The 26,704-nt window shown below is 45.3% G+C and overlaps 1 protein-coding gene across 1 annotated transcript; it reads right to left on the bottom strand.

The window, feature by feature from the left end:
• Positions 1-6,975: 6,975 nt before the first annotated feature.
• Positions 6,976-22,386, bottom strand: AMBP (alpha-1-microglobulin/bikunin precursor). The gene is made up of 10 exons (XM_056860122.1): positions 22,267-22,386; positions 18,700-18,842; positions 16,886-16,962; positions 15,590-15,703; positions 14,500-14,606; positions 12,670-12,702; positions 12,345-12,432; positions 9,758-9,925; positions 7,677-7,841; positions 6,976-7,019 (listed from the first exon to the last, which is right to left on the bottom strand). Exons 1-10 carry the CDS (start codon positions 22,381-22,383, stop codon positions 6,976-6,978), a joined length of 1,056 nt encoding a protein of 351 aa, XP_056716100.1. The 5' UTR covers positions 22,384-22,386.
• Positions 22,387-26,704: the final 4,318 nt, after the last annotated feature.

The following is a 26,704-nucleotide window of genomic DNA, read 5'->3' as shown; positions in this document are numbered from 1 at the left end:
ACCCTATGAATGAAAGTCCTCCAAAATGTCCTATCCTTAACAGCCTTGCTCAGATCTTGCAAATTGAGGGCAGTGGCTTCCTTTACAGAGTCAATCCATCTCTTGTTGGGTCTTCCTCTTTTCCTGCTGCCTTCAACTTTCCCTAGCATGATTGTGTTTTCCAGTGACTCTTGTCTTCTCATAATATGTCCAAAGTACGACAGCCTCAGTTTAGTCATTTTAGCTTGCATGGTAGCCAAACCTTAAAAAGAGGTTTCTCATTGTGATCCTGAAGGCAGCTTTCATAAAACAGGAAGGTTGTCAAATCTTAAAGACGGACCACTAGCCTCCTGTTCATTTTTTTCTGCAACTCAGCTCCCCTTCTGAGTATAAATTTTAACTCATTAAACTTCTTGCAGCAGACCTTGAAACTGCTATTTTTGGGGGGCTTAACTCATTTTGGTTTAACTGTGGACCATCGGTGGTCTGGTGAACACATGAACACACATGATGCTGCCTCACATGGAATCAGACCCTTGGTCCATCAAAGTCAGTATTGTCTACTCAGACTGGCAGCGGCTCTTCAGGGTCTCAGGCAGAGAAAGGTCTATTCACCTACTTTCCTAATCCCTTTAACTGGAGATGCTGGGGATTTGACCCGGGATCTTCTGCATGCCAAGCAGATGCTCTACCACTGAACTATGGCCCTTCCCCAAGGAGGTAGGTGGCCATCTCCTAGGTGGTGCTGCTGAGACTGTGGAACTGCCTTCCCCGTGAGGCATGTATGACAATGTCTTTTCTATTAGATGGTTAAATCCTCCTTTTTTGGTTTTTAATTTCATTGTTGTGAGTCAGGCTGAGGTTGTCGTTGGGTTTGCTGGTTTCCCTATTTTGTTTTGAGATGGAGGCTGGTCTAGGGTTGCCAACCTCCAGGTAGTAGCTAGAGATCTTCTGCTATTACAACTGATCTCCAGCCAACAGAGATCAGTTCACCTGGAGAAAATGGCCGCTTTGGCAACTGGACTCTATGGCATTGAAGCCCCTCCCCAAACCCCGCCCTGCTCAAACTCTGCCCCAAATACCTCCCGCCGGTGATGAAGAGGGACCTGGCAACCCTAGGCTGGTCTTTTGGATTCGGTCCTTTCTTTTCCCTCTGACTCCTGGGTCTTAATTTGCTGGCTGTATTTGTAATGTTGTTGGTTCCCCCCCCCCCAAATCTGACCTTGTGAAATGTCTTCTGTAATTTGATTTTTTTTATTGCAAGTCTCATGGGAGAGTATTATTCTTGAAAAACAGCGTGCATTTAAATTAAATGAATAAAATTCAATAAAATGCACAGAGGAGGCCAGGGTGGCATCTGTTAAGCAGGGTACCACTGAAGAAGATACGCATTCAGTGTCCAGTGTGAACCCCCAAATGCCACTCACAGACTCCAATGTGTCAAAGCATGAGCAACCCCCCCCACATCTTGGTTGGTACCTGTGGTGGCAGGTGCCTGGCAAAGGGAGGCACTGGGGGTCTCTGGGCCCTTCTGCCTAAAGAAAAGCCCTGTTTAGGAATGCAACTTGGATGGGGGGAGGGGGAGGCGGGTCTGCTCCGGTGCCCCACTGAGACCCCATTCTTTCCCAGCCGGAGCATCTTGTATTCACTAGGCCTCTTACCAACCCAGTGCGCCTTTTAATCCTTCCCCTGTCTCCTCGGTTCCCTTTCAGGCCAACTGGCCAATGGGAGAGGGAGATGAGCTCTCCTTTCCAGGAAGGAAATTGAAAAGCAAGCGCTAAAGGGTGGGAAGGGAGAGGGGGGTGGGCTGTGCGGGGAGACGGTCCCCGGGTGGAGGTGCCAGTCATCAGGTTCTCAATGGCCCCATTCACCCTGCCCAGCCACACAGAAAATCGGGGTCACCAGCATCCCTGGCCTGCCTCGAGACAACTGTTGCTTTATTCTTTTTAATTGCTGGAAAGTACAGAGCCGGTCCCCTTTTGGTTGTGTGTGTGTGTGTGTAGAGGTTGTTTCATTGGGAAGGGTCCGGGGGCGGGGGCAAGACCTATGCACACCAAGGAAACTGGAGTGAGTGTCGGGGATGGTGGAGCAGGCCACAGGACAGTAGCGGAGCCATCTGTGGGACCTGAATGATATTTGGCAGAGGGGCCCATCCTGCCGGCCGTGGGCCTGTGGACCTCTGCAAGAGATCCCCCCAACACACACTGCTTTAAAGGGGAGACTAAATTGTTGAGCAAAGGTGGCATGTTCAGTGTGTTTTTGGACAGTGGGATAAAGGTGCGCACAAGGAGAGACAGGCGTCTGTTCACATTAATGCTCAAGCATGCACAGAAACATGGTACTTGCCAGAGGCCTTCTGCGCATGAGAATGCTTGCCTGGTGAAGTGCACAGAGAGATTCTCTTATGTACAGATCACCAAAATGGTACACAGGAAAAAGACACATGAATCATTCAACAAAAAGACATTTCCAGTCTCTATGAAGCCCATTAACATGAGCTGATTGTAGTTTTATTTCAGTGAATAATTTTGCACTTGATTGCCTTGTAATCAGTTTGATTCAAATACATTTGCCAGCCAAGACACAAGGGTGATACAATAAAATACTGCAGAAGAACGAAAATGCCCATTTTGTCTGGCTCAAACAGACTCCCTAGCCCACATTGTTTTAGCATGTCCGCTTAATAATATTGCTCAAAATAAATATATAACTCCCTGGATAAAACAGCTAAAGACGCTTTCTGAGAAGTGAGTACTGCGTTATCAGCTGTCAAATAGATGGGCCAATTGTGTGAGCGATATGGCAGCTTTTCTCTTTATAGTGTCAAGGAAAAATTTAGTTTCATTTCCCCTTTTTAAAGTGTGACGTGGTTGATGGATAGCTAGTGGCTGTTAAATCTAGGGAAAGGAAATACGTTTGCAAATTCCCAAGCCCACAATTTGGCCCTAACTGCTGATTGTTGGTGTTGAGTCTCTGTTTTGAGCGCTGCCTCACAAATGGCTGCTCTTCTGTGGCAAGTACAGATCATCTCCAGGTGACCAGGCAGGGAAACTTTATAAAAAGTTGCTTCTTTTTAACAATCACTCAGCATAGTTGAGGATGGAGGCAGGCAAGCTCTTTGTGGACTAGTCATGTTTGTAGACTTCTTTCCAAGGCCCAGGGTTTTTATTTATTGTGGTTTCAATGCATTGATTTGTTTCATTTTAACTGCATGGTGCTTTTGAGAGCGGTGACACAATAAAATGAGCTAGAACTGTTAATACAGAGACAATATAGCCTAGGCATCTTTTGAAATATGAGTGAAATAGCTTAACAGCTTAATTTACAAGATATACTATTATTGTTAGAAGAAATATCTTTGCTCTGTGTGTTCTGTGTATATCCCACCTTTTTCATAGAACCCTGTTCTTTTTCCTTCTCTGTTTTGGCTCTGATGTACAGTTGTCACAATTTAAAAAAAATTAAACAAGCATGCCCTTCTATCGTAGAGTCTTGTCATTTAAGATCTGTCCGCTGACAGTTAATCAATGAAAGCTTTAATTGGAAATCTGTTGTTTTAAAATGTTTCCAGCCATGAGAGGAAGTGTTATGGGTTTGGTAGCTGAATGAATGGAGAGTTCAGAACAAGCTGAAACCTTGCAGAATTTGTGACATTTAGGTTGGTCCTAATTAAAGGTATTCTGTGACTTGTGTGTTTGGGATTTTATTGGATCAATACAATCTATACTTAAAAGTGATGCTTAAAGCTTCCCCCCTTTAGATAACACAATCAATGTGCACGGCTCTTTACAACATGAGTTGAAAAGTCCAGTCCCTGCCCCATGGTGCATACAGTGGCAAAAGCATTCTTGTGCATACAGCTTGTGGAAGGGTACATGCATTGCATGTCTAAGATACATCTTGAGTTTTAAAAGGATCATGTGTGGGTAATAGGTACTGAGAAAGACCTTTCTCTGCCTGAGATACCAGAAAGTTGTTGCCAGTCAGAATAGGCCATGTTAAGTGAAATTGACTCATTGTTTGACTTGGTACAAGGCAGCTTCATTTTAGGGGTGTATAGCATGTGCCTCTTTCCATTTCTTTTTGGTTTAGAATGTTGTTATGGGCGAGACTGTTCATTTCGCCCATTTGCACTGCATTCCAAATTAATTTGTGTGTTTTATGCCATTTCTATGCCAGAACTGGGTTTAAAAATGTGTGTGTTGAATGGGAAAAAGTAAATGTGTGGAAACAGAAAATGGCATGTAAATTAAGACTTGCAGCTTCATTTTGTACAAGGGAGAAACAAAACTGAAATGGGACTTTTCAAGTTGGAGCAGAAAGGAGATTTGAAATTGCCCTCCTTTCTACGTGACGTGCACACAGGAATCTCTGGATGAGAAGACAATCTGGGTGCAATCCAGAAGAGACTAAAGGCGTGTTTGGGCTTGGCATGTTTGTTGCCTAAGAACTGCAACATCAAGGGGATTTCTTGGGGCAGGTTCAGATATGTAAACCCCGCTTGTTTTCTTTTTACCTTTAAATATGTATGATCATAAAAACACACCAAGAGGGACACCAACAAGGGAAAAAAATATAAAATACCCAATCACGTGGGGTTAGAAGGGTGGAATGCCAATCCCACACATTATACAAATTGGGATTTCTGTCATATAGTTGGAGTGGTGTGTGTGGGGCAGGGGCAGCTTTGTATATCAGGACACATATAAGCTGCAGTCCTGGAACCGAAATCAGAATCTGCCTTGTTATGGCAACACATTAATATCCAATTTAAGTTGTCCCATGGGGAAGAGGCTCTACACAAGCAGAAGTAATTTGTTACAGATGTATTGGCCCAGAAGTAAAATCCAAAAACATAATCCATGTAATAATACCTTTTATAAAGTTATCAGCCCAATGATACATAACAGCTCCTGGTAACCAAGTGCTAGCTATCTGATCTGCTGGTCTCTTGTGCCCTCTGCTGATGCTCATAAGTAGGGGAGGGATATCAGGATGGTGGGATCTTTAAAGGGCGGAAGGTTAGTTTTGCAGGGTTCCCCCTTTTCCATGTCAAGGTACCTGCCCACTGAGGACATGCTTCACGCACCTGGCAAAGTAGGCTCCACAAAAGCGGCTGCCCCAATTATCAGTCAAACCATGAGACGCCATTTCCTTTTTGCCTTGTGAAATTTGTTTCCCCCCAATTAAATAGAGCGCTTCCTCAGTGGAACAGGCTTCCTCGGGAGGTGGTAAGCACTCCTTCCCTGAAGGTTTTTAAGCAGAGGCTAGATGGCAATGCTGATTCTGTGACCTTAGGCAGTTCATGAGAGGGAGGGCACCTTGGCCATCTTCTGGGCATGGAGTAGGAGTCACTGGGGGTGTGGGGGGGAGATAGTTTGGAATTTCCTGCATTGTGCAGGGGGTTGGACTAGATGACTCTGGTGGTCTCTTCCAACTCAATGACTCTATGATTTTTTGATTCTAAACAAACAAATATATAAATAAATAAATGGCAAAAGATCTGTGGCTAGCAGTGGTTATGCAATTGGCAAAATACTTTGCACTCTAATCTTTATTCATGAGATCTCCGTGCAAAATGGGCGGCGGGGGGGGGGAGTGTTGATCACTTTTTGACCTGGGTTAAAAAAAAACAACCCTTCAGATCCAGTATTGGCTGTTTTTGTTTGCTTTGTATCCTGTGCAATCACAATGTTTGGGATCAAATACCCCTGCAGTTTTTCATCATGCAATGCGAGTGTCAACAGTGGGATTGCGTTTCTCTGGAGAGAAACTGAGTTGGTTGGAAGGTGAAGCACCTTCGGGTCATAAGGGTGGGTCTCTTCGTCTCTTTCTTTGGCTCTGCTGCTGTATAAGAGCACCTTTTTGCCTCCACCTGCAGTGGTATATTTGCAAATAAAGTGAATTTTACGAAGACACCATAAATCCCCAGTATTCCAAAGCTGGAATTGCTTCCCATGTCATGTCTTGCCAATGGGGGAAGCGAGGAATATTGGTTTCAGTGGTGGGTGGGTATTTAAATTGAATTGTCTTAGGAGTTAATTACCTTGGGCTACAGGGTCTCTCTGGTCGTTTATGAATGGTTACTTTAGCTCACGCTCACCCCCAGTCTGTCTCGGTTGTTCATTGGAGTTATGCATGTGTTTTCCGTCCATCAGAAGTGACCTTGTCGCCAACCCTCACAAATCCCAGGACTTCCCGTTCCTCACTTAACCCAATTCTTCCATCTCCCCTGAGCTCAGCCTGAGTGAAATCTCCATGCATAAGGCAAAGGGTGGGAAATGCAAGCTTGGTTTCTCTCACAGAAAGCATGCACCCAGTTACAAAGCAGCATGTCAAGGGGCAGGGATTCAAATGTTTCCTGCTTCCTCAGATCTCTTTCTGAGCAGAAGAAAGGATTTTAGAAAGGAGGCTTGGGTTCCCCCCTCCTCCCGAGAGCACCGTTTTTCAAAATGCTTTTTTAATGCAGCAATTGGGTTTCTGCGGGGGTGAGGGGAGAAACTTTTCTCTCACAGTAAGCACTACAGCCAGTTACAAAGCAGCATTTCAAGGGGCAGGGATTCAATCGCTTCTTGATTTGAGCTTGGAGACTGCTGGTGAATAGATTCCCAAAAGGAAAGTGTGGATTCAGTGAGCAACGAACCTCAGGTAAAACTCCCATGCATAAACCACCTCTGTCTCTCTGAGGGTCTTTTGTTTTATAGGTGCACCTTTCTCCAGTCCTGTATTCTACTTGCATATGGGTAAATAAGCCAAATGGTACAAAGCACCATCAGTTTCTCAGACAATCTTTCCCAAAGGAAACCAAACTCAAGAAATGTTGCCTCTGGAACTCCTTACCTCTTGGGGCAGTGAGGAGCACACCAAAAAAGAAAAGAAAAAAGAAAAGTGTGCCTTGTGGCTCAGTGTAGAAGACCACATTTATTTGGGTTCCTGGTACATACAAGGATGACTGAATGAAAATTGATGCTTATGTTCAATTGGCTGCCTTCACATTTACTTAGTCTTCGGTGGCGACAGGTGGAGAAACTCTTCATCCCCTAGGAGAAAGGAAACAAATCAACAACTGAGGCTGGCTTGTACACAGAGACTTGAACACAGGGCTTTCCATTCCTCCCTCTGGCTTCTCTGTTCACTTAGACACAAGCAGAATACTTCCTCCTCCATATGTGGATGATCTAGATGGGAATCCTGGTTAACAGTCCCTTTCAAGAGCTCATAACAGAGCCGTGTTAGCTGTTATTCTGCTGGCGTGCAGAAAAAGTGCATAATGTTCTATTAGGCACAAAGTTCAACTTATTGGGGAAATTAGCTTATCTTTTCCCCCACCAAGAGACAAGTTTCTAGCCCCTTTGTGTTGAAAGCATTGGCTTGACTGTGCACCGATAGATGCTGAGATATCTGAAGATGGTTTGCTGGGGGGTGGGGGGTGGGCTTCACAATAATTTGCTGCAATAGTTCCTGCCCCATCTCATAACTAAATTATGCAGCATAAGGAAAACTGTTTGTTTGCATAGCATAAAGAGATTGGAGGAAATCTAGTTTTCCTTATAAGATTTTTAAAGCACAAATGGCACCTCCATGCTCAGAGACAGTATACCTCTGAGATTTATTCATGCACACACATGCTTCTTATAGATACACACAACCCTCAAGTATTTTTTCAGTATTGGTTGAGGAGGGAGAGTTGACCATACCGTCAGAGAGGACCCCACAATATTCTTTGCATTCTTTTTCATGGTAAAATTTGTTCCCGTTGCTCCCACACCCTTCAAAGGTCACACATTTGCCCAGGTTTACGTCAAAGGCCCAGTATGTCATGCCACAAGGACCTCCAGGGGCGATGGGGAGCCGGCAAGATGCTGCAGGGAAGAAAAGAGAGCATCGTACAAGACTGGTTACTTCCAGGATCTCTGTGTGTGTAAAGTGCCCTCAAGTCACAGCCGACTTATGGCGACCCCTTTTTGAGGTTTTCATGGCAAGAGACTAACAGAGGTGGTTTGCCAGCGCCTTCCTCTGCACAGCAACCCTGGTATTCCTTGATGGTCTCCCATCCAAATACTAACCAGGGCTGACCCTGCTTAGCTTCTGAGATCTGACGAGATCAGGCTAGCCTGGGCCTTCCAGGTCAGGGTCTAGTGAAACTCAAATCCAGAACCTAGGATCTAGTGAAACTCAAACCCAGAACCTTTTGCTCTTGCGCATGGCCTCCCCTTGTGTTTTGCATCTCTCCCTGCCAGCTGATTGGCTAGCAAAGTGCTGAGCTCATCTAGGCACGACACAGCCATGTGCTGTTGGGATGCCCCAAAAAACCAGACATTCTTAAGTCTTTATGTCTGGAAACTTCTCCCTGTAATTCCACAGAAAGCAAATATTCTCCTTTCTTTGGGAAATGAAATCAACCAGAGTTTCTGAGCAAAGTTGATCCCCTCCCAGTTCCAGCGGCTGGGCCAAACAACAGGGGAGGTCTGTGGGCTCCCTTGGGCTTCTGGGAGCCACCAGGCTGGCTGGCTGCCGGCGGTAACTAAAATCCAAATGAGAGTGAACTTTTGGCTTGATCTTGCAGGAGGAATACTGTCTTTCTCCTCCTGTCCTCATTTCTGTTAATCTTGACACTGGAAGTCCCTTGTTCCCCCATTTGACAAGCTTTGCTTTAAAGCAGGGACGTCACCTTGTGTCTCCTTCTCTGTTCTCCTGAGAATGACCTGCAGGCCAAAAGCAGCTTTTGCTATCCAAACGGATGCTCTTGCCAATGAGGGGGTCCAGTGGCCCTTAATCAAGACTGCTTCTGAGCTGCGGATTAGGAGGCCTAGCCAGGGCATTAATGCCCAGCCTTCTCCAAGGAGGAGAGGTGATCTTCAAGTACTTGAAGGGCTGTCATATAGAGGATGGTGCCGAGTTGTTTTCTGTTGCCCCAGAAGGTCGGGTTGAAATTAAATCAAAAGAGTTTCCGGCGAAACGTTAGGGGGGCTACCACACTTTGTATTCCCAGCGATGTATTAAGAGTTTGAAAATGTTGTAAAAAACATCGCTTTAAAAGGGTTTTTGGATACCACGGCTTATAAATGGTTGGAAGACGTCTTCACAGCTAAAGGGGCCAAACAAAGTGCGAACAGTATTTTTTATAACGTTTTCAAACTCTTAATACATCGGTGGGAATACAAGTGTGGTAACCCTCTAGGAAGAACTTTCTCACAGTTCGAGTGGTTCCTCAGTGGAACAGGCTTCCTCGGGAGGTGGTGGGCTCTCTTTCCCTGGAGGTTTTTAAGCAGAGGCTAGATGGCCATCTGCCAGCAATGATGATTCTGTAAACTTAGGCAGATCATGAGAGAGAGGGCAAGAAGGATTGCATCAGTGTTTGACTTGCGTGGCCCTTTCTTGCATGCCCAGGATAGTGCCGATCGCCACTCTGGGGTCAGGAAGCAATGTTGTCCAGGCCAGATTGGCCAGGGATACTGGAGGATTTTTTGCTGTTGTTTTTTGGCCATCTTCTGGGCATGGAGTAGGGGTCACTGGGCAAGGGGGAGGTAGTTGCGAATTTCCTGCACTGTGCAGGGGGTTGGACTTGATGACCCTGGTGGTCCCTTCCAACTCTATGTTTCTGTGGTTCTAAGGAAGTATGGCCTGTCTCTGGTTCTTGCCACTTGATTTCTTCTCCCAAGGAGGGAAATTGTGGGCAAACTTTTCACCCCACCTTCATTGAAATTCAGTGACCAGATAAAATGCCCTCTGTAAGGGCTGCATCCAGCCTGTAGTCGGCCAGGCCTGGGCTCCTTACCCTCAGTCCTGCACGTTTGAAGACAGGCCTTCTCGGTGTGGAAATTGTTGTCATTTCCAAGGCAGCCCCCATAAAGGAAGGTCTCGCATGTCTGAGAAGAGGAGTTGTAGAAATACCGAGAAACCATGCCCAGGCAAGGGCCAGCATCCGCCGTCTGTCGGCAATAATCTGGAAGCATCAGAAGGGACTTCAGGTGGAGCAGAGCAGTTACAGCGGAAAAGAATGCTGATTCTGGCAAAAGCAAGGCCCTATGCTCATTTGCCATGACCTTTCTGCCGTCATTTGGTGGCCCCAGTCCGTCCCTCTTTGGTCTTTAGCTCAGTAACCCGCCCACCTGTCCTGCCATCTTAGAAAACTTTGGCCATTTTCTTTGCCCAAGAGAATAAAGTGAGCCTCCATGGGAAAGTGTGCGCTGGACAACAGAGGCAGAGACTGACTAAACGCCTGTCTCTGTCTCCATGCTCACACGTGGATATTTTGCTCCATGCTCCCCCCTCCACAAACAGCAGCAACATAATACTGTTGTACAGTATTATGTATTATGTATTTCCCAGCTTTGCTGTTCCTCCCAGTGGACCTTCTCAAAGTATGTTTGGGAAAAGTGTGGACAGGAAGGAGGGGATTTCTTCGACTCCGTGCCCACATCTGCTACAATTTCTCCCCAATCTCCACTTGAGACTGCTACCTCCCCCTCACAAAAAAGCAGGCTCTTTGCTTTTAAAACTCAGTAGTAAACGTATCGCTGTACCGGTGATATTTACTCTGTGGCTCATGGAGAGCCACATTCACAATGACCACCAATTTAAAAAGCCACATTTATTTCCATCACTGGCATGGGGCCTGCCCCTCAGGGAGGCTCACAGCTTTCCCATTCCTTCAGCAGTGGCTGTTTCAAGGTGGGAACCACCTGCTGACCACAGCCCCCACCCAGGAAGGGCGTTGCCCACAGTGGGAGAGGTGCCGCATTGGGTAACAGTGCTCAGAACAGCTACAGGTAGCATGTTAAAGAGCCGCACACGGCTCCCGAGCCACTGAGTTTTACTGCACTATAGAGTCCTAACATGAGCATTATGTCTTAGGCTGGAACCCTTTCATTTGGTCAAAACGATCCTCCAGATATTGATAACTGAGTTGTTAAGGAAATATAAAGAAGTCAGAGCCAGAACAAAGCTTGAAGTTAGGGTTGCCAACCTCCAGGTACTGAAACAGGCTGATAACAATATGTAATGACAATCAACAGTAACAATCAACTTGTATTCCATTTGGGAACGTGGAAACTGTAAATTTGTCTGTGCAACCTTGTTTCAATGGATATCCTGATGTTGGAATAGATAAGCTAAAAATACACATGGTTGCTATTTTGTCCCTAAAAGGGTGGTGCTTAAAGGTTTATGAGAATTTTGAAGCTACAGAAGCTTATATTGAAATGAGTACATTTTGAAATCAATATATAAACGGGACTGAGGAAGAATTGAAACGATCGTATCCCTTTCTACCCTTCTTCACTTGAAGACATCGACCTCGGATTGATTGTTACTGTACCAGGACTGAGAAATACTTTGTTGTACATATACAATTGGCTTCTTAGCACATTGTTATACACCCAGAACTGGGAAATACTTTGTTGTATATATGCAATTGGCTTGGTAGCACATTGTTACATTCAATATACTTTTGTCATTACATATTGTTATCAGCCTGTTTCTGTACTATTTTTCTAACCTTAGGTAATGGTGTAGAGGTGTTGATTTTTGATTGCTAACCTCCAGGTACTAGCTGGAGATCTCCTGCTATTACAACTGATCTCTAGCTGATAGAGATGAGTTCACCTGGAGAAAATGGCCGCTTTGGCAATTGGACTCTATGGCATTGAAGTCCTTCCTACCCACCCCTCCTCAGGCTCTGCTCCCAAAACCTGCTGCCGGTGGCGAAAAGGGACCTGGCAACCGTACTTGAAGTTCAGGTAAATTGTAGTTCCCTTAAGGGTAGCATTAGGGGTTCTATAAATTATTGGTGAAAATGGAGAGATCAAATCCTAGATATGTTTAAAATCGGAACAAAATGTTATCTTTAGAATTACTAAAGGGTGGGTGTTTGGGAATGGATATGGATACATGTGGATTGGATTGGATTAAAGCAGATTATTTCATCTGCTTTAAGAGAAAATTTTGTGAGAACGAGGTACTGCTGCTAACTGATATTTTATAAATTATCTCGTATATATACCCCAGGTACCAGGACTTATGTTGGAAATGCCACTTCAGTCTGGCAAATTTGTTACATGTTCTCTGGAGTTGTCCTAAAACAGAACTTTTTTTGCACCAGATTTTTTTGTACAATTTATAATTAATGGACCATGATTTCTGTGGTTGCTTTATGATGTTTCGCTAAAGATTTCGTACCTGCTTCATGTAATTATGGAAAATCTCTGGGCCCCACCAGGAGGATGGTAACCCTGGCTGGAGAACAAACGTGAGCGCTTTTATTCTGTGTCCAGGAGTGGCTGCCAGAGTCTTGTGCCCTTGGCCTGTATGATGGCCTTGTCCTCAAAATCCTGCAGAGGAGGAATTCTGTTTTGGAAACTTACCTTCTTTATTGCCTGCCATGGAGTTCAACGACCCATCTGCAGATCCTTCTTCCTCAAACAAAGCACCGGTAGCTCTTCGAACTCTCGGCTGATGAAAGAAGGAGAAAATTGTGTAAGTGCTCACTGTAGAGGAAACACAGGGCACCGGGCAGCCAGCCTCGGCTTGCTTCCCCTCCATGCAGTTTCTAATCTGAGTGAGGAAGGCGGACAAAGCCCCAGAGGTTTGCCATCTGGAGGGTGGCTGGGGAATCCCAGCTCCCTGTCTCCTGTGGGGGGGGGGATCCCCTTGGAATAGCAAGGCTCTAACAGAGAGGCTTTCACCTACCTGTGGTTGAGGTTCAGCTGTAGAAGGAACACACTCCCCTGAGGAAAGAGATCAGTTTGAGAGGTGTTACTCGATGGCAAGGAATGGCATTATCTAGTAAGAGATGGGAATTAGAAATCCTTGGGTCAAATGTGGCCCCAAAGTGTGTGGTATGACCCCCCCCCCCCAGTTATTCCCTCCCAAAAGTGGGGAGGAATACCATCTGTAACAGGAAGTCATGACAGTAGAAGAAGAAGAGTTGGTTTTTATATGCCGACTTTCTCTACCACTAAAGTTAGAATCAAACCGGCTTACAATCACCTTCCCCTCCCTACAATAGACACCATGTGAGGTAGGTGAGGCTGAGAGAGCTCTAAGAGAACTGTGACTAGCCCAGGGTCACCCAGCTGGCTTCATGTGTAGGAGTGGGGAAATTAACCCGGTTCACCAGTTTAGCATCCGCCGCTCATGTGGAGGAGTGGGGAATCAACCCTGGTTCTCCAGATTAGAGTCCACCGCTCCAAACCACTGTTCTTAACCACTACACCACACTGGCTCTCCCATGGGGGGGGCTCAATTTGAGGCCTTGGCCATCACTGTCCTTCCCCTTCTCTGAAAGATCATCCAGCACAATTAACAGCTGACCAAACTCATGGCCAGGAACAGCTGGGGCTTTTACCGTGATGGTGTGTGCTGCTGTAGAGAAGTTACTTTTCTTTCATTATTAAAAGACCAAACTCCTTGTCCTGAAGAGATGTGGTGGAAAATCCTGAACATGACATGAATTAAAAAGTTGCATGCCAGGATGAAATGGTCTTCTGTTATGGCCTCAAAGATGTCGCTTTGGGACTATTAGCAAGCTCACTCAAGCAGGCCATATTAAACACAAATTGTATTTTCAGTGCCTGCTTTGTTTTGTCAGATGCAGCTGATTTTTTTGAGGTGACAAAGATACCAGAAGGAACTACATTACTTCTTGAGTGATCTTGTGAAAGCATCCACCATGCAGTTAATTTGTCAGTTTGTTTGCCTTGGGAAATATTAAAAAATGAAGGCTTTTCTCCCCTAGGATGGGATGAGCCCAAGTCAATAGTTCAGATTGTATATGATTGTACAGTGGGAGTGCCAACTCAGGTGTCCTGCCTGCCCAATACTAGTTATAAGCTATTAAATTGGAGTATGTGTTAAGTGGATATGTCAAGTCACAAATCTGTCTTCCTTGAAATTTGTATTGATAACATTCTTATAGCAATATATCTAATGCTCAACATAGCCCCATCTGTGGATGCTTAAATCTGGAGACATGAACAGAGAATACAGATCTTTCTACAAACTTGAGAAAAGCCCTAGATTTGCAGAAAAACATGAAATATTTTTAAAAGGTACTTAACGCCCTGCAAATAATTGAAGTAGCACCTGCACTTTTAAGAAGGGAATGCCTTCTCAGTGGCTATGGTGGGTATTGCTAGGCAACAACAACAATATTGCCAGCTTTCAAACCTCGGTTTCTGTCAGTAAAAAGAAGCGGGAGAGCCCTTTCCAGGACTGTTTTGGCCTCTCAGTCCACCCTGTTCCCCTTCCTCCTGCCCTAGAGGGAGGACTTATCAGGGCCACAGCCACCGATAACCACTAGGCAACTTGCTACCAGGCGATGCACAAGTCAACCAGGTGCAATGTTGGCTTCCAGATGATGCCACACAACTTGTCTGGGCCCAGTGGCTGTCTCTGTTCAGCTTGCAAGACTTGACTTGGATGTGTCTAGTATTCTGCACCTTGCTGAAATGCACCCCTCCCTTCAACGGAAATACCCTCACCCTAGCCCCTGAGTTTGCACCCCTCCCTTAACCCGACTTTGCCTTTATTAATCAGAATGCTGATGGCGTCTTCAGGGATTCCCAGATCCAGAGCAAACTGTCTGAACTCAGCCATGAGATCCTCTCTCAGCTCCGGCCTTCTTCCTGAAAAGGAGAATGAGGTATGTGAAATATTGTTTGACCTATTTGTGACTTTGGGGCTTAGAGAAAGTTTGGGAGACCTGAGTTCAAATCCCTACTCATCTTTGAAGCTTGCTGCGTAATGTTGGTTACTCTCTTTCAGTCTAAGAAATCCCACGGGGTTTTATTAAATAAAATGGGAGGGGACCAGACTACAGAGATCCGTTCCCCTGGAGAAAATAGCTGCTTTGGAGGGCAGGATCTACGGCATTAAACTCTGCTGAGGTCCCTCCCCTCTCCAAATTTTGCCCTTCCCACATCTCCAGGAATTTCCCAACCCCAAGTTGGCAGCCTTAGAAGGGGAGATTTTGGAGAGCGATTTCACCTTTATGGTATTTCATAGTTTGCTCTCTGAAGCTGCCATTTCCTTTGGGGGAACTGATCTCTGTAGACTGAGATCAGTTGTAATGCTGAACTTCAAGCCCCACCTGGAGACTAGCAAACGTAGAGAGCTAGTTCAACAGCATGAATGCTAATGACATTTTTAAAAGGCTTCCCCAGTAGGCACAAAGAGAGTAAAAACTGGGACCATGTTTTCCTTGGGAGGAGGAACAGGCAACAGAGGATAACATATATACTATTGCCAGCAGAGTGAACCAGAGAGAATGTGATTACACTTGGTGATGGGATGCCAAGGTGGATGGGGGAGAAACTGTGGTTCAGTGGTAAAGCACCTTCTTTACATGCAGAAGATCTCCAGTTCAATCCCTGGCATCTCTTTTTAGAGGATCTCATGTGTGGGGAAAGGCCTTTCTCCGCTTGAGACTTGGGAGAGCCAATGCCAGTAAGAGCAGCTGATACTCAGCCAGATGGACCCGTGGTGTAACTCTGAATAAAACACCTTCATGTCTTCACTTAGCTAGAAATCTGGATCGAGTGAATCTTGACCTGGCGTTCCACACTGCCCTATAAGCTAGATGCATTACTGCCATTCAGGGTTTGCATACCATAAATCTTGGCTGTGATGGTCAATCCATAGGTGCTGTTCTTCTTCATCACGAAGATGGCATATTCGTCGTAATTGGTGCGAACCACAAAGCTCTCAATATTCACACCCCATTCTAGAATGAAAGACAACATTGCCCTTGTAAGGGAAAAGTTTTGGAAGAAGCTTAGTTGGAAGAACAAGGCCACTTGTGATTCTGAAGTTACATTACAGAAACTAGAATTGAATGCCAAACTCAGCTTCCTGAGCATCCATTTCATTAAAAAACACACACACCAGGTTTCTAGGCCTTAAGACCATTAGCATAAACTTGAAAAATTGTGGTATTATAAAGTAGAGAGAGCTCTAGGCGAGGATTCTAGTAGTTGGAGAGGGGTGAGTGGGTGTCATTCTTGCCCCTCCCAGTGAGAATAGAAACTACATAAATTATGTCAAAATTAAGAAGAACCCTGGTGCCTCCTCCGAAAACTGCTTGGAAGCTTCAGTTGGTTCAAAACACAGTGGTGATGACTTGTAGGTGTGAGTTATAGGGTCCACATCTCATCAGTTCCAAAAGATATACATTGGCTGCCAATTTGCTTTCTTTCCTTTATCCCTTAGAAGCTCCTTGATCCATTGATCTTGAGCAGCATAAATCTAATGTTTGAGGGATATAAGGACTGAAATAAATCTTGCCACTGACAATGTAGCCTTGGGGTCCCTGTCACTTCATAAAAAAGGCATTATGTCAGAGATAGAGGCATTAGATTTATATGTTAAAAGGGGAGAGATATAATGTGATCGAAGTTCCTCATAAAAGCGGCATTCCAAGAGGGCACAAGCTAATGAATCTATAGAGCCAGAAGAGCAAGGACAGGTCCGGTCTGGATATGGTATATTCAAAATCCTGCCCTGCATAACCATAGAGGGGTTAGCATTCAGTCTAGCTAAACAGAAGGCTCTAGAAAGACGAGGAGTTGTCAGATAGTAAGTATAAGCGGGAAAACCACGTGGTGGTTGTATTCCAAAGAACTGGGATAAACAAACGCGGCGAGCACGAAAAGTAGTGCTGTTATAATCAAGCTCTTTAATGCACTTTTTAATTTTGGTGAAAGCTTCAGTTTTCCCAAGATCTAATAACATATCCTGTGAGAAGCCCAACAATGACAATAATTTGCTTCCAGGCATGACTCAAGTGCTGGTTACTACTGAGTTGGTCCAAAACCAAGAACAAGATCACACAAAGAGACGAATGCAAACAGTGACAGTCAAAGCAGTTGAAGAGTAAATGAAAGCGCCTTGGTTGTCCTAAACCTACTTGGATTATAGTGGGTGAGTTTCCCTGGAATGTCGGTCTTCAGGTATTCTCCGGTGACCTGAGAGCAGATACCTTGCCTGCAAAGGAAGATGGGAGGGCAGATCTGAATTCTCCTTGCATCCTTAGACTATGTCCCACTTTTTTTTTTTTGCAATTGGCCTCATCCCAAAAAAACAGCAGGTGTTTATATCTTGTGTGATATAACAGCTCTCCTAGATCAGACCAAAGGTCAATCTAGGGCAGCGTCCCAATTTGCACATCGACCATTCAGATGCCTCCAAGAAGGCAAGGCATGAATGCAACACCCTCCCCACATTGTTCTCCTAATGCAAATGGTTTTCAGAGGTGCACTGCCTTTGAATGAGAACATCTATCCTAATATGTATGGTCACCAATTACTACCCAGGTTGCAAAATACTGTGCAGTAGCAATGAAGTTACGTCGCCTTAATGTACATCCTTAATCTGTGGAATTGTAAAATTGGGTGATTCCTAATTTTGTTGGCCTTGGTTGTAAACTTCTACTCTGTATGGTCAGTTTCTGTTTTATCTAGCATACTAGCCGCAAATAAAATTTATTTATTATTATTTATCTAATATGTATGGGTGGACTGGTCCTCTATGAATTTGCCTAGTCTCCTTTTAAAGCTGCGTGAGCCAGTACCATCTTGTGGCAGTGAGTTCCATGAGTTAATAATGCATTTTATAAAGAAACACTTCCTTTTGTCTGTCCTCAATCTACTGTACAGCTATTTTATTTGGTGAATCGATCTCTTTTGGTGCTTTCTTTGAACTAGGCATAACTATACACCTTAAATCTATCTTTTTCTTTCTTAACCCAAGGGCCCCAAACTCTCAAGCCTTTCCTCCTAAGGATAGTGCTTGAGTTCCTGGCTCATTATGGGTGCCCACTTCTGCCCCTTTCCCAGCTCTGCAATCTTTTTTTGGAGAGGCCGTGACCAGAACTGCAAACAGTATTTCAAGGGCAGCTGTGCTATAGATCTGTACAACACCCTTGCAATATTTGTTTCTCACCAGCAATCTGTTCTTTCCACTTTAAAGTTGTTTTTTTACTGGGAACCTTAGGACCTTGGAAATCAGGGGCCAGCCTTCCTGGTGCAGCCTCTCTGTTTGTAGGGAAAACTATTTCAAATCTCCCTTATCTCTGTCCCCATCCTGCCCAGCACCACCCCACCTCTGACTGCAAAACTTCTTCCAGCAAGATTACTGATGTCCATAGGGGTTTGCATCTGCCCGAGTACATTCCAGCATTTATAAAGTCCAACCTGTAACATGCTTCTAATCCTGAGATCAAGAAGCTTGTTAGTGCAAGAAATGTGCCCATAACTGTGTCAAGGAATGAAGGAAAAGAAGATGGTCCTTCAAGGAGTGTAGCACTATCAATGGCTGTTAGCCTTGATAGTAAAATGGAACCTCCAGGCTCAGAGGCAGTGCATCTCTGAATACAAGATCCTGGGGAACAACTAACAGGAGGGAAAGCTATTGCCTTCATGCCCTCCTTGTTGGCTTGCCATAGCCTGGTTTAGTGTAGTGGATAGAGTGTTGCACCAGGATCTGGAAGATCTGGGTTCAAATCCCCCATTCTGCTATGAAATGTGCTGGATGGCCTTGAGTCAGTCTCTCAGCCTAACCTCCATCACAGGGTTGTTGTGAGGGCAAAATGGAGGAGTGGAAGTCTGTGTATGCTACCCTGAATTCCTTGGAGGAGGGGAAGGATAAAAACATGTTAAATTGATCAACAGCAATAAATGGATGTTTGCTTGTGTTTTGGGCAAGAGGATAAGAAGAGCCTACCTGAGTCTTGTGGATGTCATGCTGATCTCCTTGTTCGACTGACCCTGCTCCACAACCACTGTCCCCATAGTGTATCGGTCCTTATATTTTTTCATCCAGGGGCAGGTTGAGCCGACAGCAATTTCATACCATTTTCCATAGAACTAGGAGGGGAAAAAGAGAGAGGGCACTTCACCAGCGCTCCTGTAGTCTGGCTCGGCGGAATTCCTTCCGCTCATGCAGTGGGTATCTCGGGATCCGAGCCAAAAAGTCTATTTGCTGCACTTTTTAAGTTTTCAAACACAGTGTTTTAAAAATTGCATTGTGTTTTATTATTTTTTAAAAAAAACTTATCAGTTAAGAGATTTAAATCATTCTTTCGAAAGAGGCATCTAAATGTGTTCCTAATTTTGTATATGAGCTTAGGTTTTATAACCAATAAAAAGCTGCTATCAAAAAAGAAAAGAAAAGGTTGAAATGAATGAACAAACAACAAACTAGAAGCACCAGGCATCGGACCCCGTGGGGCCTCTGACAGACAAAGCTGGTGCTTTGCCACCAAGCTGTAGAAAACATTTGCATGCATTTGTGAGAAGATCAGGGAAGGTGATGATGATGAAGAAGAGTTGGTTTTTATATGCTGACTTTCTCTACCATTTAAGGGAGACTCAAACTGACTTACAATCGCCTTCTCTTCCCCTCCCCACAACAGACACCCCGCGAGGTAGGTGGGGCTGAGAGAGAGTGACCTGCCCAAGGTCACCCAGTTGGCTTCGTGTGTAGGAGTGGGGAAACAAACCCAGTTCACCCGATTAGCCTCCGCCACTCATGTGGAGGAGTGGGGGAATCAAACCCAGTTCTCCAGATCAGACTCCACTGCTCCAAACCACCGCTCTTAACCACTACACCACGCTGGCTCTTTTGTGATGTACAAACAGCTCCAATTTAATATGCCATCTGCAGCCAAGAAATCTTGATTGCCTCTTTTTGGAAACAAAACTATTTATTTCCAATACATGTATGAAAACATGTCTGGAGAGCCAGCGTGGTGTAGCGGTTACAGAGTTGGACGAGTATCTGGCAGATCCTGGTCCAAATCCCTGCTCTGCCATGGCATTTAACCTCGGACGAGTCATTCTCTAACCTACCTCGCAGGCGGCGGTGAGAATAAAATGTAGGACAGGAGGATGATGTCGTAAGCTGCTTTGGGTCCCCATTGGGGAGAAACGTGGCTGTCTGTACAGCTTGTGAGGCTTGACTGGGCCTGGCAGAAGCCACCACACAAATCACCCGCGCAACTTGCTACTGCACATCTTTTGTAGCTTGACTAGGCTTTTCCCAGGGAGAGGCCACCAGGGGGTGGGAAGGAGGCAGTGTGGTGTAATGGTTAGAGTGTCAGCATAGGACCTGGGTTCAAATCCCAACTCTGCTTTGGGAGCTTGCTGAGTGGTCTTGGGCCAGTCACACACTCCCAAGCCTAATCTATCTCATAGAGTTGTTGTGAGGATAAAATAAAAGAGGGGGGACTGATATAAGCTGCTTTGGGTTCCCACTGGGGAGAAAGGTGGGGTATAAATGAAGTAAATAAATGATAAAGCGGGTTTTTTTTAATGTTGAGTGTTGGTTTTTTTTTAATGTTGGATGTGGAAGATCATGTGAATTGACGAGCTGACTGCATATAGCTTTGGAATGGGCAAATCAGTGCCGATGTCGTATGTAAGAGAAGGTGGTAGGCCACTTCTAGATTACTGGGTAATATCAAAACAGGGCAATATCTAAAGAGAATGCTAGGAATAAGGATCTGTCCTTGATTTAAGGATGGTAACTTGTTTCATTTATAGAGGATGCCAACTCCGATTAAGGAGGGAAGGATTATATAAGATTATTTTAATTTATAGGGGATGCCAACTCCGGTTAAAGAAGGAAGGATTATATACGATTATTTGATTAAACTCTCTTTGTTGTATGACAAGTTAAAGTCCAGTGACACCTTAAAGACTAACAAAATTCATTACAGCATTATGTTATGAGTCAGAGCTGGCTTCCTCAGGTGCCAAATGTACACATCCACAGCAGATATATTTATACTAGTGTAAATACTGGGATAAATTTTGTTACTGTCTCTTGACTTCTGTTTAATTTCGCAGCAACAAACTCACACAGTTACCACTCTGGAAAGTTTTTCAACGGCAATTCTATTCAGTTTTGATTGAAAAGTTTGAGAATATGTAATATTATACGAACCTTCCTTCATTGCTGAGATTAGATGGATTGTAATATACAACATAAAAGCAAAACAAAAAAAACACACACACATGAACACGCATGAAAGCTGCCTTCTACTGAATCAGACCCTTGGTCCATCAAAGTCAGTATTGTCTACTCAGACCGGCAGCAGCTCTCCAGGGTCTCAGGCAGGGGTCTTTCACATCACCTACCTGCCTAGTCCCTTTAACTGGAGATGCCGGGGATTGAACCTGGGACCTTCTCCATGCCAAGCAGATGCTCTACCACTGAGCCACAGCCCCTCCCCAAAGAATTTCTGGAATCAGCAAATCAAGTCAGCAAGAGGTGGCAAAACTGAATGCCCTGCTGGTTACCTTCTGGTGTGTGGTTGTGTCAAAATTTGATTTCCCCAGGAAAGACTGACCAGGGTGGGGTTTGATTTGAGAGTTAAAAACCCTTGGATCTTAAATGGGCAACAATTCAAAGAGGTAGCTGTAGCATGCTGGTCTAAACTGATTAGGGATGTGTCTATCAGAGCATGAGCCCTGCATGCTTGAGATTCCAGGTTCAATCCCCAGCATCTCCAGTTATAAGATTACAGGTGTCAGGGTCTGGGAAAGACCTTTCTGTGCCTGAGATACCAGAGAACTGCTAAGCACAATTGAGTCAGATGGGCCAATAGTGGGAATTAGGTTAAGGCAGTTTCATGTACCTGGGTCTCTCCTTTTCGAGCAACTGCTTTGCATGCATACAGTTGCACTTACATCTCTGGAATGTCTAGCTAAGGGATCTGGAGTAGCAGAAGCCTTGGGAAAGACTTTTCTCTGCATGAAACTCAGGGGAATAGATAAGACTGGATTCGATATTGACCAACAGACTAGGCAGCTGCAGAGGTTCCTGGTTCAGATGAACCACGACAGACCATAGCAGCAGAGGGGTTGTCAGAACAGTGATCTTGGGAGGTCCTCAGTTCAAATCGTACTGCTGCCATGATCCCACCTTTGTGCCAGCCATTTTCTCTTGGCCTCAATACTTCTGTCTTGTTTGCAATGTGGAGATAACTCTTAGGGGGAGAATCATGCTAAACCCCATGCTTTGTAAGCAGAAGTTTCCCAGATTCAGCCTCTGGCATCTCCAGTGACAAAGATCTCAGGCAGCAATTGCTGGGAAATACCTTCCTCCGTCTCAGACCCTGGAGAGGTGCTGCCGGTCAGTGTAGGCAATGCTAGGCTTGGTGGACCAAAAGTTTGGTTCTGTATAAGGCAGCTTCATGTCTCTGAGTTGAATACCAGTTGAATTCATTGTTCTAACATCCAAACACAAGGCAGTTGCCCCCCCCCCCCCAGCCCCTGTAATAATTACCATCTCTTCGTCGAAATTCTCCTGGACTTGAATATCCTCATCAGTCAAGACAGGGTTCCCTCTGGCTGGGCCAAAAGCCGCTGCGGAGATCAAGAAGAGAACTGCCTGGAACCTCATGGCTCTGGGGTTTGTTCTGCTAATGGGTTTCTGAGTGGTAAACCTAGCCCTTGATCACAGTTGTGGTACTGTTTGCTTGACTGTGAAGAAATGTGAACTTTGGCCTTCTAACTGGGGAGGGAGGATGGTGACTGGTTTTGTCCAGGGCTGGTTTATTTGAGTATTGAGCAGCTATTGGCAAAAACCTTGCTGGTGTATTAAAGGGTGGGGGCATTTAACTGCCCCCCCCCCCAAAAAAATCAAATGTAACCAGACTGCAGAAGTACAGGCAATTTTACCCCAATTACTCCCTGGTCTTGTCAGCAATGTTTTCCTCTTCCTTTTAACATCAGCTGGAGGAGGCACCACCTGCCAGATTGAGTTAATAGAGAGGTGGTTTGGGCGGGGGAAGAGGGGTCATGTTGTTTTACATTGCTGGAAGGATGTTTGGCAGCTTTTCAAGGTCACTTTAATGGTAAGTTCAGCAGATGCATGTTGTGGGTGGCAAATGAACCTGTTTCCTACCTGTACCGTTGTAAATCAAATAAATCCTGAGCTGCTTGCAAAAACTGGATTTCAGAAGTACTGCAATAAGAGCACGTAGTGTACGCTCACCTCTATACCTAAGTCTAAACTTGCCACAATCTCTCCCAATGTATTTTGATTTTCTGACAATCCCAGGATACAGACGATTATTTACGTTGGTTACACTAAATGCCATTCCATTAGGGGGAGTTAGTGGGTCGTCTAAATAGGATACCATATTGTGAGAGAGTATGCCCATGTGGTTCTGGCCAAATAGACCCTCTCCAGCATTCCTTGTTTAGTTCCAACCTGCTCAACGAAGCGAGAGACAGATGGATAAAGGCTTTTATCTGGGAATCTGCTTGTGAACTGGAAAATTTGAGGGTTCTTTTAGCAGGGGTAATACTACATTGGCAGTTGTATACACATATAGTTCCTTTTTAATTTTGATCTCTGTGACATTGTTCAGGGCTGGATTGGCCATATGAACAGTATCCTTTCCTTTATCCCTTAGAAGCTCCTCGATCCATTGATCTTGAGCAGCGTAAATCTAATGTTTGAGGGATATAAGGACTTAAATAAATATATGAACAGTATCATTAAAGTAAGTAAATCAAATGTACAGGCTGAGCAGCTGGGAAGCAAGAATGGATGGAGGCAGAACTGGTCCTCAGGAAACATCACTTCAGTCCCACAGTATCTTAGAAGCTGCTGTGGCCAGCCAGGAACCTTTCTTAGCACCTTTCTGCAGCTAACTCCCAACTTAAAACCAGTCTCTCCCACTCTCCCTGCTTATTTCCAAGAGCGTGTGCTCCTTTCAACCACTTCCCTAGCAGGGTATGTGTAATGCACATTTCATAGGCTTGCAATAGCCACCAGCCATCAAAGGCCATTAAGCTGCATTCTGTGGTCCACCATCAAATGCCAGAAGGGCTATTCCTCAGAAACAAAAGGGTATGGTTAAGACAATGGTGTTTGTCAGGTTCTTGCTAAATCAGTCATGTTCTTGCTCTTCAGTACAAAAAAGGTCGTCTCTGAGCGCCTGAAGAATGCACACCACCTTGTTCCCCTCTGGAAGTAAAGCCAGAGAACTTTGAAGACTCAAAACCTTAAGAATGTTTGCATGGTTTCTGCTGGCAGCCCTTCCTTTAATTCTGTTTGGAATGTCTTCTTGAAACATTAGGATCGTCCTGGTCCCAGCCAAGGGAACTGGGCTGTGTGATTTTCACAGAGACATTTGGCCAAATTGGCCCCGCATGGAGGACATCTTTGCCCCACTCTCAATATGTTTACTCTCAAGCAATGATTAACTAAACTAAACAGGAGGAAGCATCAGCAAACATTGGATGTTGTAAACCCATCAAGGTTCTTAACCTCTGCTTTGAAGTATAAATTGCAACAGCAGGTCTAGGTGGACTGTAATCAACACATAGAATCCAGCCTTGCTTGCTTCTCCATGCCCCTTCTAGGCAAGAATCTTGGGCTGTATCAACAGAAGTATAGTGTCCAGATCACGTGAAGTGCTGGTATCATTTTACTCTGCTCTGGTTAGACCTCACCTAGAGTACTGTGTTCAGTTTTGGGCACCACAATTAAAAAAAAGATGTAGACAAGCTGGAACGTGTCCAGAGGAGGGCAACAAAGATGGTGAGGGGTCTGGAGACCAAGTCCTATGAGGAAAGGTTGAAGGAGCTGGGTATGTTTAGCCTGAAGAGGAGAAGACTGAGAGGGGATATGATAACCATCTTCAAGTACTTGAAGGGCTGTCACATAGAGGAGGGTGCCGAGTTGTTTTCTGTTGCTCCAGAAGGTCAGACCAGAAACAACAGGTTGAAATTAAATCAAAAGAGTTTCCATCTAGACATTAGGAAGAATTTTCTAACAATTAGAGCGGTTCCTCAGTGGAACAGGCTTCCTCGGAAAGGGGTAAGCTCTCCTTCCCTGGAGGTTTTTAAGAAGCGGTTAGATGGCCATCTGTCAGCAATGCTGATTCTATAACCTTAAGCAGATGATGAGAGGGAACACATCTTGGTCATCTTCTGGGCATGCAGTGGGGGTCACTGGAGGTGTGGGGGGAGGGTGGTTGTAAATTTCCTGCATTGTGCAGGGGGTTGGACTAGATGACTGGTGGTGCCTTCCAACTCTATGATTTTATGATTCTAAGAACACAAATGCCCTCTTCTCCCTGTATATAAGGTTATTATCCTTCTAAAGAAGTAGCTCTTCTTCTTCACTCACAGAAGCTATGGTGCTTGTCTGAATTCCATGACTGGACATTCCTCTGCAGCAGTTAGAATGTTTGTGACATCACAGCAGTTCAGCCAATAGGCTTGGGGAAGGGTGTGCTCACCACCTTGTGACTCTATAGCATTGAAGTCCCTCCCCTCTCCAAACCCCTCCCTCCTCATGCTTCACCCCCAAAATCTCCAGGTATTTCCCAACCCGGAGATGGCAGCCCTAGCGACAGTGATCTTTTTAAAATGCATCCTGAACTAGGTCAAATCTTCAGTGAACAGATCTCGTGGTACAGTTTGGGGCACTACCAATTCTGAGAGAGTGGGGGACAAATGGCTGCTCCACCCCCCTACATCCAGAAATGTTCCGGTTCTTAAAAAACAAAAAGAGATAGAGGGGTCTTATTCTTCCAACGGCAACTATCATGTCACTTATTAAAAAGCCCAGTGTTTGAAATTCTTAGGTGGGACAACTTCCGCTACAAAGACATGCTCTACAGAGTTTCACCTCCCTATAGGTGAATTGCCCATTCAGGAAACATCTGTTAAAGCAGGGGTGGGGAACCTTTTTCCTGCCAAGGGCCATTTGCGCATTTATAACATTATTCGGGGGACATAACCAGGTGTAAATCTCCCGGGGGGGGGGAGACTACGGTTTCCAGGTCTCCAGCCACCAACTGGAGGTTGGCAACCCCCAGGGACACTACGCAGAGAAGGTTTGGAGGGTGCCCCCGCTCCCTCATCCTCCCCCCCTCCCAGGTGGGAGGGCAGCCAGCGGTAGGCCTGAGCAAAAGAGGCACCAGGAGGCAGCCGAACCACAGGGAAGGAAGGGAGGAAGGAAAGAAAACAGAGAAAGAGGAAAAGGGACGGAGGGGAAAAGAGAGAGAAAGGGAGAAAGAAATGGAGGGAGGGGGAGAAAGAAAGAAAAGGACGGAGGGAGACAAAGAGACAGAAAAAGAGGGAGAGAGGGAGAGAAAGGAGAGTGACAGAAAAAGAAGAAAAGAAAGAAAAGCCTTCCACCCCACACACACACCTGTGCACGCCGGCCCCACGCGACCAGGCCCCAACCTCCATGCCTCCCCCCCCCACACCCCCGGCCCCGGAGCTCCCGAGGGCCGCAGAAAATGTGGGCCTGAGGTTCCCCATCCCTGTGTTAAAGGAACACCAAAGCTCTTTTTGCCAGATCCCAAGCAACAGACCCATTCAGCACTAATCAGGTGGGCAACCCCTAATCCTAAAAGTGTGGTGCAGTAACCAAGCCTGGACGTTTCATGGTGTGGGGGGATTCCTGCTTGAACCAGCCCTAAGCAAGAGAACAGCCCGGGAAAAGGGCCTGCCAATGCCATTCTAGCTGGAATTCCGGCTGTTGCCTTGCAATGCTGGGATTCTAAGATAGCAGCCATTGTGGAGAACTGAGTGAGGTGTGATTGCATCACAATCTCCTGTCTGATGTCACAGAACCAAGTCTTGTCTGATACCCACATTGGTAGACTAGCTGGTGGAGGGTGGCAAAGGGGATATATATCTTACTCTCTTCCTCACTGCACCGATTTCCAGACTTCAGCCGGAGGTGTTTAAACTTG

Source organism: Euleptes europaea, chromosome 14, assembly GCF_029931775.1.
Source record: "Euleptes europaea isolate rEulEur1 chromosome 14, rEulEur1.hap1, whole genome shotgun sequence".
In the NCBI taxonomy this organism is placed as follows: domain Eukaryota; kingdom Metazoa; phylum Chordata; class Lepidosauria; order Squamata; family Sphaerodactylidae; genus Euleptes; species Euleptes europaea.
Note: the sequence above shows the minus strand (reverse complement) of the source record. Positions and strands in the feature narration are given on the sequence as shown.

Bases quoted from the DNA above. Each gene is read 5' to 3' on its own strand.
- AMBP (XM_056860122.1), bottom strand. From the start codon at position 22,383: ATGAGGTTCCAGGCAGTTCTCTTCTTGATCTCCGCAGCGGCTTTTGGC. The intron at 16,963-18,699 runs GTAGGCTCTTCT...CTTCCTTTGCAG, and splicing joins ATGACATCCACAAGACTCAG to GCAAGGTATCTGCTCTCAGG. The intron at 7,842-9,757 runs GTAAGGAGCCCA...TCTTCCCTGCAG, and splicing joins TCAAACGTGCAGGACTGAGG to CATCTTGCCGGCTCCCCATC.